General features: G+C 41.5%; 1 protein-coding gene across 2 annotated transcripts in view; it reads left to right on the top strand.

Moving 5' to 3' along the window:
* The window catches only part of TBC1D5 (TBC1 domain family member 5), a 486,227-nt gene that overhangs the window by 448,713 nt on the left and 20,562 nt on the right, over positions 1 to 16,952 (top strand). For both annotated transcript variants that reach the window (XM_029940340.1, XM_029940339.1), the window contains one exon: positions 12,634 to 12,733. In XM_029940340.1, the coding sequence (XP_029796200.1) occupies positions 12,634 to 12,733 (100 nt within the window). The remainder of the gene's footprint in view (positions 1 to 12,633; positions 12,734 to 16,952) is intronic.

Here is a 16,952-nt window from a genome sequence, read left to right as displayed (position 1 = left end):
ACGGAATTATTTCTGTAATTTTTTTTTCAAATTGTTTATTGTTAGTGGGTAAATGTTGCAAACTGGTTTTCATGTGTTGATTTTGTATGCTCCTACTTTGCTGAATTCATTTATCAATTTTAACACTTTTATGTGAATTGTGTCTTTTTGTGTGTGGAATGTTTAGGATTTTCTATATATAAGATCATATCATCTCCAAAGGATAATTTCATTTCTCCTTTTCTAATTTGAATGTTTTTATGTCTCTTTCTGAACTTTGTAATTGCTCTGGCTGCTACTTCCAGTATTTTATTTCACAGGAGTTGTAAAAGTGACATCTTTGCTTTTTTTGTCTGTGATGTTAAAGGAAAAGCTTTCAGTTTTTCATCATTGAGTATGATACTCTGTGTTTTTTCCATATATGACTTTTATTATGTTGAGGGAGTTTCCTTCTCCTGATAGTTTTTTTGTTTCTGTGTTTTAATTATAATGTTTTGGATTTTGTTAAATACTTCTGATCAATTTAGATGATCATGTTTTTCTCCTCATTCTGTTAGTGTAGTTTATTACATTGAGCAGTTTTCATATTTGAATCATCTTTGCATTTCAGAAATAAATCTCAACTTGGTGTCAAGGTATGTAATTCTTTTAATACACTGCTGAATTTGGTTTGTTAATATTTTGTTGAGGGTTTTTACATCAGTGTTCATAAGAGCTAATTGGTCTGTAGTTTTCTTGTAGTGTCTTTGTCTGACTTTGGTATCAGAGTAAAGTGGCCTCATTGGGTGAGTTAGAAAGTGATCTCTCGTTTTCATTTTTTTTTAAGTTTAAAAAGAATTAATATTTGTTTTCTCTAAAAGTTTAGTAGAATTCACCAGTGACACCAGAGCTTTTCTTTGTTGGGAGTATTTAAATTACTGATTCAGTCTCTTTACTAGTTGTAGATCTGTTCACAGTTTTTAATTTGTGAGTTAGTAGGTTTTATGTCTCTAGGACTTTGTTCATTTCATCTAGCTTATCCAATTTGATGGCATAGAGATGTCCTAGTGTTCTGTATCCTTTTTATTTATGTAGAATCAGTACTAGTGTTCCCAGTTTTATTTCTGGCTTTAGTAATATGAGTCGTCATCGTCTTCTTCTTCTTCTTCTTTTTTGGTGGGGGGGGGGTCCATTTAGCTAAAGGTTTGTCAATTTTGTTGATCTTTTTGAGGAACCAACTTTTGGTTTCATTGATTTTTCTCTAGTGTTTTCTAGTCTCTATTTTGTGTATCTCTGCTGGAATCTTAATTATTTCCTTCCTCCTGCTAGCTTTGCATTTAATTTGTTCTTTTTTTTAGTTCCTTATGTTGTATAATTAGGTTGGTGATTTGAGATCTTTCTTGGTTTTGTAATGTGGGCATGTATAGCTGCAGATTCCCAGCTTTAACATTGCTTTTCCTAAATCCGATAAGTTTTGATATGTTGTAGTTTTGTTTTCATTTATCTCTACATATTTTCTAACTTCTCTTGTAATTTCTTCTTGGATCCATAAAGTTTGCTGTTAAATTTCTACCTATTTGTGAATTTTCTAGTTTTAATTCTGTAGCTGATTTTTAACTTTATCTTTTTATGGTCAAAGAAGATACTTTGTATGGTATCTATCTTTTTAATATTATAGAGATTTAATATGTGGCCTAATATATGGTCTATCCTAGAAAAGATCTGAGGACATTTGAGGAGAATACATATGCTGTTGTTATGGATAGAGTGTTTGTATATGTCTGTTAAATCTAGTTGGTTTATCATATTGTTTAAATCCTCTATTTCCTTACTTTTGTTATTTTTCTATCCATTTTTAGAGTATTGAAGTCTTTAGCTATTATGTTAGGAATGTCTTTTTCTTCCTTCAATTCTGTCAGGTTCTGCTTCATAGATTTTGTTGTTTTGTTGTTAGGTGTGTTTTAAATGTTTATAATTATTTCATCTTCTTGCTGTATGGAACCTTTAATTCATATATAATGTTCTTACTCTGTGTGGGTATCTTTCGGTGCATTTTACTTGGATTTGTTAACTTTCTTGCATGTTTATATGCCTGTCTTTCATCAAATTTGGGCCATTATCAGCCAGTACTTCTCTAAATAATCTCTCAATCCCCTTCTCTCTCTTTTTCAGACTCCCTACTATGCATGTTGATCCACTTGATGTTGTCCCCAAAGTCCCTTAAACTCTATTGACTTTTCTTCAATCTTTTTTCTCTCTTTTCTTTAGATTCAATAATTTGTATTGTCCTATCTTCAAATTTGCTCCTTTTTTTTTTCTGCCTGCCCAAATTCACCTTTGAATCCCTCTAGTGGATTTTTCATTTCAGTTACTTTTCAGCTCCAGGATTTCTTTCTTGGTTTCTTTTTAGAATTTTTATCTCTTTACTGGTGTTTCTATTTTGATCATCTATAATTTTCTTAATGTTCTCCACTTTTTCCTTTAGTTCTTTGGGCATCTTTAAGATGGCTGTTTTAAAGTCTTTGTCCAGTAGATCTGCTATCAGGTCTTTTTCAGGGACAGTTTATTTTGATTTATGTTTTTCTTTGTAATGGGTCATACTTTCCTGTTTCTCTCTGTGCTTTGTGCTTAGTTGTTGTTGTTGAAAACTGGATACTGTAATCTAATAATGTAGTAACTCTGGAAATCGTTCTTCCCTTTTATAACAGTTTACTGTTTTGTGTTGTGGGATTTTTGTTTGTTGTTTGTAGGCAGTCTCTGTACCAAGGATCAGCCTGAGATGTAAACTTCTGGTCCTCTTAGATCTTTTCTGAACCTGTGCCTTTCCATGGGCTTAGGCAGTCACTTTCTATTTCCCTCATATATGCAATTGTTTTTGAATGTCCTAATCTTTAATACTGGCTCCCCAAAAGCTAAAAAGAAAAATGAAGTGGGGGATATAATGTAGGCTGTTTAAATTCACTGGAAGTGAGCAGGGGGAGTGGATGCAACAGTAGTGACTGCTCTTTTCTTTATCTGTAGTCCTGTGATCAGAATTAGTAATCAGCAGGGATGCCTGGGTGGCTCGGTTGGTTAAGCATCTGACTCTTGATCTCAGCTCAGGTCTTGATTATCAGGGTCCTGAGTTCAAGCCCTGCATTAAGCTTGGTGCTGGGAGTGAAGACTATTTAAAAAAATAAAAAGAATTAGCCATCAGAGCAAAATCCCTGATGTTTGGAGGACGGAGTCCTTTTTGCCCATTTTGGATCTCCCAGGTTGCATGCAAGCTGCTCTGGGAACAAATGCCAAGCTGCCTGCTTCAGGGCTAGGGGGGAGGGACAGGAAGCTGCTTTGTCCTCAGAGCTGAAATGGACCAAAACTGACTTCACTTTACTCTCAGGCTTTCCCCTGGAAGTAGTTAGCCTTCAGTGGACTCCAGCTTTCAGAAATCATTACGTGACAAAGGTTCTGCCAGTGGAATTGTTGTCTAGGTGAGAGACAGATGTCCTGGCACTTCCTATTCTGCCATCTAACCCAGAGGCAGTATTCTTCAATGCAGTGGTTTTTAATAGTATGAAGTCATGTAAAATAATGTTGAGTTTAGGTTTTAGTGCCTTTTTTTCCTAGACTATCATAGGCAGGAAGGAACATCACCATTATAACATGGGTACAGGGAGAGGTCTCAGTGATTGTTACAAAAAGCCTGTCGTGTGAGGACACCTCTGGTGTCGGCAGGCAGTGTGCACCCCAGTGCTGGGACATAGCACCGCTTCCATGCCTGAGACACAAGGAAGCCTTCTAGTGCACGTTTTGCTGCTAGCCAGCTACCTAGCTGTGTTAACGTTTGTTTGTAAAATGAAGGGGCCAAAATAAATTATCTTTAAAGGCAAGCTCAGCATGGAAATATGACTTCTTACCTTAAAATGTAACACCCTAAGCTTTGAGTTTCAGTTCAAAATTTCTAGAGATCTTTTCCATTCATACTTAACATGTTTGTGTACATGCTTTCTGAAAACAGGAACTGTTTTATTTACTGGGGGATTTTCTCACTATCTTTTCTTTTTTAACATCTGTAAGAATCTCATTCATTCTAGGCAATCCATAAAGAGCAGCATATACCCACTGACGTCCCCACGTTAGGTGCAGAGAGAAGCCTTATACCCTGAAAGTATGCTCAGGGGTTGCACACTGGGCAAAATATTATAGTTTACTTTTTTACAGGTTATTTCATGTAAGTTATTCTTACTGTTTAGTGTTATTTAGGTATTTTTACATTTATTTATTTTGAGATTGCACAACCTTGAGTAGGGGAAGGGGAGAGAGAGGGGAGAGAAGGAATCCCACGCAGGTTGTGTCGTCAGTGTGAAACCTCATGCAGGACTCGAAATGTTAGATCACCTGAACTGAAATCAAGAGTTGGACGCTTAGCCAACTGAGCCACCAAGCTCCCCTAGTGTTTAGAGTTTGATTTGGAATAAATTTGGGTAATTTAAAAATATTAACATCTTTTTCTCCTTGGTAATCACCCTTTCCTTTTTTTTTCTTTTTTCCTCTCCATTATGTTATTTGAATAGTAATTTTATGACTACAGAAAAATATGATTTCATTGTAGAAAATCCAGGAAAAATGAGCAAAAATGAAAAACGATCTATAATCTCTCCATTTGGAGAATAACCAACATAAATACTTAGGTGAATACCTTTCTTTCATTTTTCCCCCCAAATGATTCTTTTCCTGCTACTTTGTAACTTGTTTTCCCCCAAGTGTATGATGTTATGAGAACATTTCAGAAAGTTGCATAATACTCTGCTTATGAATGTACCACAAGTTCCCTAAGTCACTTGCTAGACATTTCGGGTATGTGTGGAATATGTGAGGTGAATATCCTGGGAGCTATGTTTTTGCGCCAGTCGATGGTTCCTTGGAACAACTTCCTAGACTTTTATAAATAATCCAAAGGCAGCAACAAGATGGACGTTTGGTGGGCGTTTACCACGTTCCGCACCATGCAAAGCTCTCCATCTGGAAAACTCCTCTAATTCAGTCTCCAGCAACCCTCTGCCACCGGAGCTGCTCTGACCGCAGCGTTACAGACGGGAGAGTGAGGGGCAGAGGGCTTCGCTGTGCGGCCGGGGGCACGCGGGCACGGATGCCAGGGCTGGTGAGCACCGCAGTGCTGCCTTCCGCGCCCTGCCACTTATTTTTAGACTCCTCAGAAGGCTACTTTTGCTCTTCTTGCGTTTTTCCTGGTGGTGGCTTCCTCTGCCGGTGCCATATGCTCTGGCTTGGCTTTCCTCCACGCCGTGTGTGTATTTTGTCCTTGTGTACACCACAGCTTCCTCAGAACATCCGCGGCCTTCCCACTTTTGCTCCTCGAGACTTTCCGTTTCCTTCACTTCCCACTTCTTGTTCACCCATCTGCTCAAGCGAGGCTGGGCGTCTTTCCTGGCTTCTGGTGGCTATATTTAGCCGTTCCCGCTGCCTGCGGTTGGTGTCGGCTCCCTGGCCGTCTGGGCGCCCTCTGGGAAGCCAAGCCGAACCCCCCACCGGGCTCGTCCTGCCCCCCCCCACTTCCTCCCACACCGGGGACCCCGTGGTTTTCCGCGGCCCACGAGCAGCGGCCCTGCCGCAGCCTGTGCCCTCATCATGTGCACGATGCATGGTAGGCAGTGGCCACAGCAGTCTGCATGTCAGACCGCCGCGCTTAAAATAAAACTTTATTGTCTGAAGTCAAACTATAATCGAGATGAACGGGAGGAGAGCTTTCCCACCGCCCTCAGCTACTGCCATTCATGCTCCACACTCCGGCTCAACTCAGTGGCTGGGGTCTTTGCCCGGGGCCCACACGTCTGGCTTCCTTCTTTTGTTTACTTTTGTCCCTGCCTCCTAAAACCTCTTTGTTCATCATTTCTTCTGGGCCAAGTCCTGCAACTTCCTTAAGACCTACCAAATTGCTACCTCTTCCAGAAAATCTGCTTTCATTTCCCCCTCTGTGACTTGGAACTCATCTGCTCCCCACAGAATTGTGAAGCCTCATGTTTCCTATTTTCTGCAGAACTCACCTTACTCCTCCCTTACCTCCCTCTAAACTTGTAGAGGTCTGAATCCATGTCTCATTCGTCCTTGTATTTCCCACAAGGCCTAACAGTGCAAATGAGCACAGAGAGGGAGGCACAGAATCTGAAGCAGGCTCCAGGCTCTGAGCTGCCAGCACAGAGCCTGATGTGGGGCTCAGACCTACAAACTGTGAGATCATGACCTGAGCTGAAGCCGGACATTCAACCGACTGAGACACTCAGGCGCCCTACAACTCTGCTTTTTAAAAAGTAAATTTTAAAAAAATCGTCTTCAGATACCGTCAAAACAACAATAAAAACAGAACACAGCCAATCAGACCTCAGTGTTTTTGAAGGAAAACAACTGAGTAAGTAATTTGGGATTAGGACTTAACGTCATAATTGGTGAATCTCTCTTGAAGGAAACTGAGCGTGAGGTTACTCATTGGAAGGACCATGGTAATGAAGCCTAAGAAAGGATGTGTACACAGGGAAGGAATGGGAGAGAGGGCCACATGACTTGGGCTCTCAAACAGCTGTCCAAACGGTGGCATACACTTCCAGAAAATGTGGCTTACAGACAAGAAGACCATGTTTCATGCAGGAGATAACGAGAGAATCTACTGCAAGGTTGAGTCTCAAGAATTACAGGAGTTCATGCGTGCAAAGCTCAGTGGCTGGCATAGTGTAATTGCTACAAAAGGGTTAGATACTAGCTGTTTTTCTCTTCCGGTAGAGTGGCCCTCATCCTCTGGTCCTTCCCTGCGGAGCCCCCAGGTACGGTTGGTGACGTGTTAAACACAGTAGTCTGCATGTCCCCTAGTTCACAAAGCTCCATCGGTTTCTTCCCTCACCGTATTGGACACAATAAGACGGTGGTGGGCTCTTTAGCCTACACTAAGTCTTTCTGTGCGAAACCACCTAAAGTTTGTAAACTATGAGCCAGAATTTTCCAGCAGTAAGTCATAAAACTCTGTATTGAAATTCCATTTCACTGGGTTGACCTGAGTCTAAACAAAAAAATTTTAAAGAAAGAATAATTGCCTTTATTGAGTACCTGCTCTATGCCAGATACTCTCCCTGTGCCCTCCTGCCATTCTCCCAGCAGTTCTACCAGTGGAAGTGAGGGAAACGGGAAATGGAAGGCCACATCCAATACTATACAGCTAGGCACCGGCAGAAACATGATTTGAACCCAGGACGGTCCCTGCCAGGATTCCAGCGTCACCGACCACACCCTGTCCTATACTGGAAGGCAGAACATACGTGCCAGAGTAAATATCATAAGGATTTCTCTTCAGTGTCTTATTTACACATAAAAATTACACTAACTGCTTGTTTCCGTAAAACCTCAAGGCAATTAGCCAAGCATTTGTTTTTGATTACAGAGGACCAGTTTACTGAAAACAAGTGACTAAAGCTGTCAGTGTGTAAAGCGCGTTAGCTGGGAGGAGAACGAAGCCGGAGAAGCCACAATAGAAACGTAAAGTTGGTTCCCACAATTTTAGAAGCTCGATTCTTGGCTCTTTTATCTGTAATTATATAATAGAGTGAAGAATAGGTGACAAGCCACCCTTTGCCTCCAAGTGATTCCATTTCTATTTATAAAGTCTGAGAAAGTTGAAGGGTTTAGGAATGTTTTAAGATTAAGCAAACTCTAGAGGGGTAACACTGGCATTCAGACTTCCAAATGGAAAAGGTTCTTGGGTTCCTCAGCCTGTTTCAATGAGAAAACTCCTCTTATCTCATTTGTGGGCTTTTTGGTAGGCTTTCCTTTGGGAAACAAAAAAGGCTTAAATGAATGAAAGCTGTCATTTTCTACAGTGTAGATTCAGTTTGTATTGATATTGACTTGGGACTTAGGCAAGAAAACGCTCTTCACTTGCCGCCAAAGCCCGGAGCACAATTGCAGACTTGGAAAAGTGTTCTTTATCTGCGCACGCTCACTAGCAAGTGCGGGGGGGGGGGGGGGGGGGGGGGGCGGTCCTGTCCTCAGGGCTTCCCCGCGCACTTGAGCGGGTTGTGCCCTGCGCAGTTTAGAGGACACCAGTGTCCTCATGTTTTTATTACAGCGCTCCTGCCAGCACAGTGAAGTGTGTAAGGAAGGGAGCCTCCGAGCTGCATGCTTCCTCAGGCCGCCCAGCCCCTCCCCCACCAGCAGCAGGAGCCTCGCTCTTCAAGAGTGTCTCCTCTCCGGTTCTTCCCTCCCAGCTTTGAAAAAGAAAACAAACAAAATAAAATAAATCCATTTAGATAGGAGTGCTACCGAAGATTAAAGTTTCCAAAGGCTTTTTTATATCTTAGTGGAAGTGATTGCTAAATCCAAATTAAACTAATACACACATAAAATAAATAGACAAGACTTTTTAAGCCAGGAGGCAGTGTATGCCTAGCGTCCTCTGTCCAGTCTGGGCTGACAGCACCCCAGTTGGTAGCCACATGGAGGGAGAAACTTAGGCCACTGCTGGGCCCCCTTCTTTTAAAAGACTGCCAGGCTCTGGCCTCATCCAGCTGAGTTTGTGTCCATAACCTATTGAAAAAGTGACTTGTTCAATGGCGGTGACAGGAGGCAGGGACCAGGATTTCCAGAGCAATTATTCTTATTTCATAAGACTTGCATATACCCTACCTCATACTCTGCTAATTTCTACAAGACTCCTCTTCTAACTATGAGATTGTAAGCTCCTTGGAAGCAAAGTGTCTGACTTACACCTCCCCCAAAGACTGCTGAATTTAGGCCCAGATTGGGTGAGGATTACTGTAGGGTTCCATGACCGGCTAATGGCAGGAGCAGAAATAGAACCCTGATTTCTTCATGCTGTATAGCAGTCAAGTGTTCTGTCCATCGTGTCACTGTTTGAGTTACCTGCTGCTGCGTAGCACACTGCTCCCAAACTCCACTCCTTAAAACAGCAACACTGCTACTTCTCATAGGTTTCTCAATCAGGCATTTAGTTGGGCTGTTGATTGAGTCACTCACTTAGCTGGTTGCAGATGGATTGGGCTGAAAGATCCTAGAAGATGTCATGTGCATGTCTAGAACTTCAGTACTTCTGCCATGGTCTCTTTCTCTCCGTATTTTCTCTCCTCTCTTTCAGTGTTCTAGCCTGAACTTCCTTACAACTTGATAGCTGTCTTCCTCTAGTGAGAGCAGAAGTAAGCAGAAGTTGACAGGCCTCTTACACTTGCCCAAAACTGGCACAGTGTGACTTTTACCGCACTCTCTGGGTCAAGGCAGGTCACAATTATCTATGTGGGCAATAGATACTACCACCTGCTGAGTGGAATGGCATGTACACTGAGGGAGGGAAGGAATTGGTGGTGGCCATCTTGGAGACTGTCCAGACCATAACCATAGTTAACCAGCAGATGTAGCCTCCTCTCCCTGATTCCTAGCAAGCACCCTGATAGAATGGGGAATCTCAAGCCTGGGTAAAAACAAAGGAGAAACGGGAGAAGAAAAATGTCCTGAAATACTGCATCTTTTTCCATTTTCAAGCCCAGCAAAGAATTAAGAAGGTCCCCATACGCCCCTCTAATTCCTTGGCTGAATTCCTTCTGGTCATCATGTGAACATCAGAGGAGACGCCGCTGCACTCTATGCCGTGTGTAAAGAGCATGATTAGTGCCTGTGTATCCTACAGCGGGCATTTCACAGTAATTTGGTTTAACAGCTACTGCTATGCCTGTTTTCTGTGTCAGGCTTTTAAATGCCTATTTCTAAGTCCCATTCTCTGTGCAGTAGTTAAAAACAATACTTTCCAGTGCTGCATTGTGTATTGCTAAAATGTAATACACCTACAAGTAACCTTTTCAACCGTTAATTTCTATCTATAAGTCAAATTATACTCGGTTGCTAAGAAAAAGCATATCTCATTAAGTTTCTCCCGCTTTCTTTTTAACAGTACAGAAGATTCTTATATGAAAGAACAAGCATCTAAGACTGGAAACTCAATTTTCTAGCCTGTTCCACCTCTGGCAACATCCCTTGCATTCTAACTAACTTGGTTAGGTATCGCCTACGTAATGAGGATTATAGACATACATTGCTTTACTGCACTTTGCAGATATTACATTGTGTTGCAAATTGAAGGTTCGGGGCAACCTTGCATCAAGCAAATCTAATGGCACCATTTTTCCAACAGCTTTTGCTCACTTTGTGTCTCTGTGTCACATATTAGTAATTCTTGCAATATGTCATTCAAACTCATTCATTTTTCATGTATTTGTTTGGTGATCTGTGATCTTTGGTGTTACTGTTGTAAATGTTTTGGGGTGTCACAGCTGTACCCATATAAGACAGTGAACTTAATAAATGTCATGTGTGTTCTGTCTGCTCCACTGACTGTTTCCCCATCCCTCTCCCCTTCCTTGGGCCCCTCTATTCCCTGAGACAGGACAGTGTTGAAATTAGGCTTAGTGAGGGAGGGATGTGGAAAGCTGAGATGGTCTGAAAGCTAGACCTCTTGCACTACTCAGGTAGCCAAGCTGTGAATGCAAAGGAAAAGCTCTTGAAGGAAATTACAAGTGCTGCTCCAGTGAACACATGGATGATAAGAAAGAGACACAGCCTATTGCCGATATGGAAAAAGTTTAAGTAGTCTGGAAAGAAGTTCAAGCCAGCCACAACATTCCTGTAAGCCAAAGTCTCATTCAGACCAAGGCCCTGGCTCTCTTCAATTCTATGAGGACTGAGAGATGAAGAAGCGGCAGAGGAAAAGTTTGAAGCCAGCAGAGGTCAGTTCATGAGGTTTAAGGACAGAAGCCGTCTCCGTAACCTGGAAGTACAAGGTGAAGCAGCCGGTGCTGATGGAGAAGCTGCAGCAAGTGACCCGGAAGATGTAGCTCAGTGAATGAAAGTGACTGCACTAAATGGATTTTCGGTGTAGATGAAACAACCTTCTATTAGAAGGAGATGCCAACTAGGACCTTCACAGCTAGAGAGAAGAAATACATAGTGATAATTGTGATGGATCTGGGCAAAGTAAATTGAAAACCTTCTGGAAATGATTCACCATTCTAGATGCCTTTAAGAACATTAATGATGCATAGGAAGAAGTCAAACGATCAACATTAACAGGAGTTTAGAAGAATCAGATTCCAGCACTCCTGGATGACTTTGGGAGATTTCAGACTTCAGTAGGGGAAGTCACTGCAGATGTGGTGGAAACAGCAAGAGAACTAGAATGACAAGTGGAGCCCGAAGCTGTGACCGAATGGCTGCGATGTCATGATAAAACCAACGGACGAGGACTTGCTTCCTATGGATGAGCAAAGAAGATGGTTTCTTGAGATGGAATCTTCTGGTGCAGATGCTATGAAGATTGTAGAAATGACAATGAAGGATTCAGAACATCACATCAACTTCGTTGATAAAGCAACAGCAGGGTGTGAGAGGACTGACTCCAATTTTGAAAGAAGTTCTTCTGTGGGTAAAATGCTATCAAACAGCATCACATGTTATAGGGAAATCGTTTATGAAAGGAAGAGTCAGTTGATGTGCTTTACTGTTATATTAAGAAATTGTCATAGTTACCTCAGCCTTCAGCAACCGCCACCCTGATCATCAACATGGAGGCAAGGCCAGCAACGCTTAGCATTTTTAGCAAAAGTATTTATTTTACTTTATTTTTAAGTAATCTCTACACCCAACATGGGGCTCAAACTTACGGTCTTGAGATCAAGAGTTATATACTCAACCAGCTGAGCTAGCCAGGAGCCCTGCAATAAGTATTTTTAAGTCAAGGTGTATATGTTGTTGTTCTAGACATAATGCTATTGCACACTTAATAGACTACAATATAGTGTAAATATAACTTTTTACATTTATATAAATGCAACTTTTATATACAACTGGGAAACCAAAAAAATAATCTCACCTCCTTTATTGTGATATTCTCTTTATTGCAGTGCTCTGGAAGCAACCCCACAGTGTCTCCAGGCTATGCCTGTAATTCTCTTCCTCTGAGAAAAATTCTCTTAATCTTCTAAATTTCCTTGGGAAATTTTTTTTTGCATGTGTGTTTTTTTCCTTATCAAAACCAGACTTTTTTTTGTTGTTACAGTTAGATTGTCCTTTACCATTTAGATAATTATTCAACTCAGAGTACGTTTTCCTAGAAACAATCAAATAAATAAAATTCTCTAGTGTCCTATCAATAGAGGAAATGTAAGAACAGCTATTTATGGACTATAGAGGCAAAACGTTTCCAATTTTAAGAGATTATCATCGTCTCTGGTTCCCCAAATATGTGTGAAGAAATAATGTTTTTGTACCCAGCTGCCTAGGGAGTAGGGTCCTCTGAAATTGGGGTTTTTCTCCATTCGTGTGGCTCAGATAATGAAGATATTGTCTGTACTTTTTTATACCAGGTTGTATGGGTAAACATTTACACGTGGCACAAAGCTAGCATTCAGTTAGAAGAAGTCCAGATTTTCTTAACACTCTGTTCTACCATTTCTCTGATTCTGTTAGTGATGGCAGTGATGAGTTTCCTCTTGCTTATTTGCTATTTTCTATTGTTTTGTCTATGACTGAAAAGACATTGTGCCTCTTTAAAAAACTCCAAATCATGTGGAGAACTTTGGGGATTTTGCTGAATTTAAAAATTTTCCCATATCTCTACCCCTTTCATTTTAGGAAGAAGAATTAGAAGCCCAGATTTCCTTCCTTCAAGGACAATTAAACGACCTGGATGCCATGTGCAAGTACTGTGCGAAGGTGATGGACACTCACCTTGGTGAGTGAGCTCCTTTGGCCCGGGGAGGAATGACAGTATGACAGAGTGCACTGGCCCTGTGTTGAGCTCTCAATGTGCGTTACTCATGAATGCGCCCAGCAGCGCTGCGGTGAGGGGCCTGTCATGTCAGCCCTATGCAAACGAGGAAACCGAAGCATAGAACGATTAGTAAAAGTTCCCAGGATTGTAGCACAGTGAGTGGAGTAGAAATTCACAATCAAGCGGTTTGACTATAGATTTCTGTTCTTTTTTTTTTTTAATGTTTTATTTATTTTTGATACAGAGAGAAACAGAGCATGAAAGGGGGAGGGGCAGAGAGAGAAGGAGACACAGAATCAGAAGCAGGCTCCAGGCTCTGAGCTGTCAGCACAGAGCCCGATGTGGGGCTCGAACCCACGAACCTGAGATCTGACCTGAGCCGAAGTCGGAGGCCCAACCGACTGAGCCACCCAGGCACCCCTAGATTTCTGTTCTTAAGTGCTACACTGCCCTTTATAAATACCTGTCTGCATCAAACCAGAATGAAATCTTGAAATCTTGAGCTTTCGAGGTCCAGCCTTCAGCTCTACTATTGTGCCAATCTGTCTGTAATTACCATTGTGATTATTATTTTGACAATGCCTTTTTTTTTAAATACTTTTTTTAATGTTTATTTTTGAGACAGAAGGAGGGGAGGGGCAGAGAGAGGGAGACAGAGAATTTGAAGCAGGCTCCAGGCTCTAAGCTGTCAGCACAGAACCCAACGTGGGGTTCAAACTTCACTTATCACAGGGTCATGATCCAAGCCAAAGTCAGACGCTTAACCGACTGAGCCACCCAGGTGCCCCTTAAATACATGTTTTTAACCACCAGCCTGAAATGCATGTCAGGATGGACCACATGACCTTTTCTTACTTCTGACTGTGCTTAAACTGAACTTTGAAGTTCAGTTTATATGTGAGTCCTACATATGTCACATTCGAAGGTCTCAGGCATTACTCTCTACATTTGTAGAAGTTCTGTATTTTGTAATAGAAATGGTCTCTGCTGGATCACACATGTTTTATTTCAGTAACTCTGCTGCTTGCAAAACTTCATAATGCGTACTAGTACTATTTTTCGGCTCTCTTATGGGATCCATTCTTTATTATCTTCTTTCTCCATGTCTAGCATCTGTAGTTTGGGAACAAATTAGGAGAATAAGACATATACTCTAATGGAAATGGTTAATAATGCTGCTCTGTGAGTGTGGACTAATGACAATACCAAGTATTATAAGAAATCAGGGTGCATCCCACTTATGAGGGAAAGTCGAAGAGAATCCACCAAGGCAGAGTCCTAGGAGTGGGCCATCCCTGGGGCCTTCGCTGGAGTTGGACTCTACCTTGGGCCCATTGACCTCTCAGCCTGTTCATGAGTTCACCTGCATGTGGTGAAAACAGCTGTCATTTAGGGGTAGCCTAAACCATACTGGCCTCTAGCAAGTCGTAACTGTTCTCTTACAGACTTGGAGAGGCTCTTGCCCTAAGTGGCCAGTGTCTCATGGCAGCTGGCTGGGCCCTGCTCCATCCTCAGCCCCGTTTCTCCTCTCTTGACCACTTTCTGTTTCAGAGAAAGAGCTCAAGAGGGAGAAACAACTGGGGAGGCCCTGGCAGGTGATCAAAAGGGCAGTACCCCTGATCACAGTAAGAAACGTTACCCTTGTCACATCTGATCCGTGTCACACGGTTTATTTATCTGCTTCATCATGATCATCTTCAAAAATGCACACAGAACTAGGTTTATGTGAATCTCATAGCCTCCCACTATGAATGCATCCAAAAGAAGTAATGACGAGTCTATATATAAATAATATATATTATGTAACTAATTTTACTTAAATATTTTTATTTTAAAACAAGTGTGTGCCGGCGGGCATGTGTGTTTGTGTGTGCTTGCTTTTCTATGTGGGTGACCTTTGTATTACTTATTTTGGTTTTGACCAAAGTCGGAGAACAAAGAAGTAACTGAGAAAGATTTACTGGAACTCTAGAAAATCCCGTTAGGAAATCTCTAGGTTGTTTGGTCCACATAGCAGCCTTTAAAGTAGCTTTACTTAAGCCTAAGAATCTTCAAAGAGCTTTCGCTCTGATTTGGTCTTTCAGTCAGCTCTGTGTAAGACTATTTTCTCATTGCATGGGAGAGGTGAGCACTTCAATTAAAGAAAAGTCCATACCAGATGCGAATTTTCAACTAACCACAAAACTCAATTCATTTCTTGTGTACGTTTCACTTTCAGCCAGAATCCCCTCATATAGTTGTCAGCATCTTTTCTCCATATGAATAGCAGGACCCCTTTTATAAATTGAGCTTGAAAGGAGTGCCTGGGGGGCTCCGTCAGTAAGCGTCTTACTTCAGCTCAGGTGATGATCTTGAGGTTTGTGAGTTCGAGCACCGTGTCAAGCTCTGTGTTGACATCTCAGAGCCTGGAGCCTGCTTCAGATTCTGTGTCTCCCTCTCTCTTTGCCCCTCCGCCACTCTCTCCCTTTCTGTTTCTCTCTCTCAAAAATAAATAAACATTAAAAAACATGTTTTAGATGGGCTTGGTGGATGCTACAAAGGACTCCTGGCCCCAGGGCCCACAGATGCATTTCAACCCACCTGCCTGTTATAGCAGTGATTTATTAAAGGGTATTCCTGTGTTGTGGGCAACTTTGATTCTAAGCAAAAATTAGAGGAAAACACAAAGATTAATTAAGGTGAAGCTCTTAATTTATTCTTTGACTTATTATACTTTGTTTAAAAATTACTTTAGCACCCTAGTACTTTTTCCAAATGATGTTTTCTATTTTTCTGAATTATTTAAAGTAGTACAAAATTGTAACAACTGGGAAATCCATTAGTAAGTGACTGATTATAACAGTATAATGCCATCTTAAATATTAAAATACTTTTTTATTAACACAGGGAGATGTTATTATTATTAAAGGAAAAAAGCAGGTAGCACAATAGTACATATTTGAGGCGAAAAGAACCAGTACCAGTGAGGGCCTGGCTGAAAGGATGACTTTCCGCAGGACCTGTTTTTTATGCTTGGAACGTGCAAGGCAGTCCCTGAAACATCTGTCAGTGGCTGAAGTGTGTGCACCGGGGGCTGCATCCTCACCCGCCAGGCAGAGCCCGTTGTAAGAGTGGCTGGAGAGGTGTTTGAGAAGGAGAGAGGCACCAGACACAGGGTTGAGATCAGGCTCTGTCACTTCTTAGCATAGCTTGCTTCCAATAGTGTCTTTTTCTGGTCGATGGAGACGCAAGTATCTACCTTGCCAGCTTGCTGCCAAGACTAATGTGTTTCTAACCCCAGCACAGGGCATGGCTCAAAGTCGGGTCTTCAACACAAATGCTCTCCTCCGTCTCTTTAACTCTTAACTGTCCTTTCTCAGGGAAGACCCTGAGACACTCATCGAGTCCATGACCAGAGTGCTGAGGACTGACACGTGCAGGCCCCCACAACTAGTTAGCGGGCCAACTAGGACCACTACCAAATTTCCCAGCACCTAACTGAATATCCCCTTAGCAGTGATGCAGGAAGCTGCTGGAATTGGGGATATGCCTGTCCTAGGGTTAGGGGTGTGAGCTCTTTGGGCAAGAAGAACTTGATCAGAACAGAACGACGCACAGTCCTTGACCTGAGTGTGGCTGGGCCTCCATTATGCGCCGGGCCACAGGCTACCAGGGCAGCTGTGAGAAGTACATCAGAAACGTATTCTAGGAGGTATTTTCTGTATCCTTTCCTAACATTAATTGTGTTCACCATGTACCTTTCATTTCAGGAGAATTCCACATCACCCTGCATTTTCATCATTTTAGTAAAATCTTAAAATGTCAAGTACAGTTCAAGGCTATTTTTGTAACTGACAGAACAAATATAGAGAAAAACATCTCAGTTAAAAATTATATAAAGGCATTTGTTCAAATGGTTCTTTATTTATAGAGGTAATAACATCGACAGGTTAGCAGTCACTTCCTTGCAGGCCTGGAACCCAAAACTAAAGAAATATTTGTTTTATCAAAACGCTACCAAAATTCTAATTTTATGACTTCCACATAGTTGAACCACGTGAATTCAAACATTGAGAGACAGGAATTGAAAATGCATGTATTTATTAAATCTAAACTTTCCTGTCAACTTCAGAAGACTTGTTTTACATGTTCATTTTTCTGTTGCCATAGTTACTCCCCTTCCTGTCATACTGACGGTTGA

This window comes from Suricata suricatta, chromosome 5 (assembly GCF_006229205.1).
Source record: "Suricata suricatta isolate VVHF042 chromosome 5, meerkat_22Aug2017_6uvM2_HiC, whole genome shotgun sequence".
Taxonomy (NCBI): domain Eukaryota; kingdom Metazoa; phylum Chordata; class Mammalia; order Carnivora; family Herpestidae; genus Suricata; species Suricata suricatta.
This window is presented reverse-complemented; position numbering and strand designations above follow the sequence as displayed.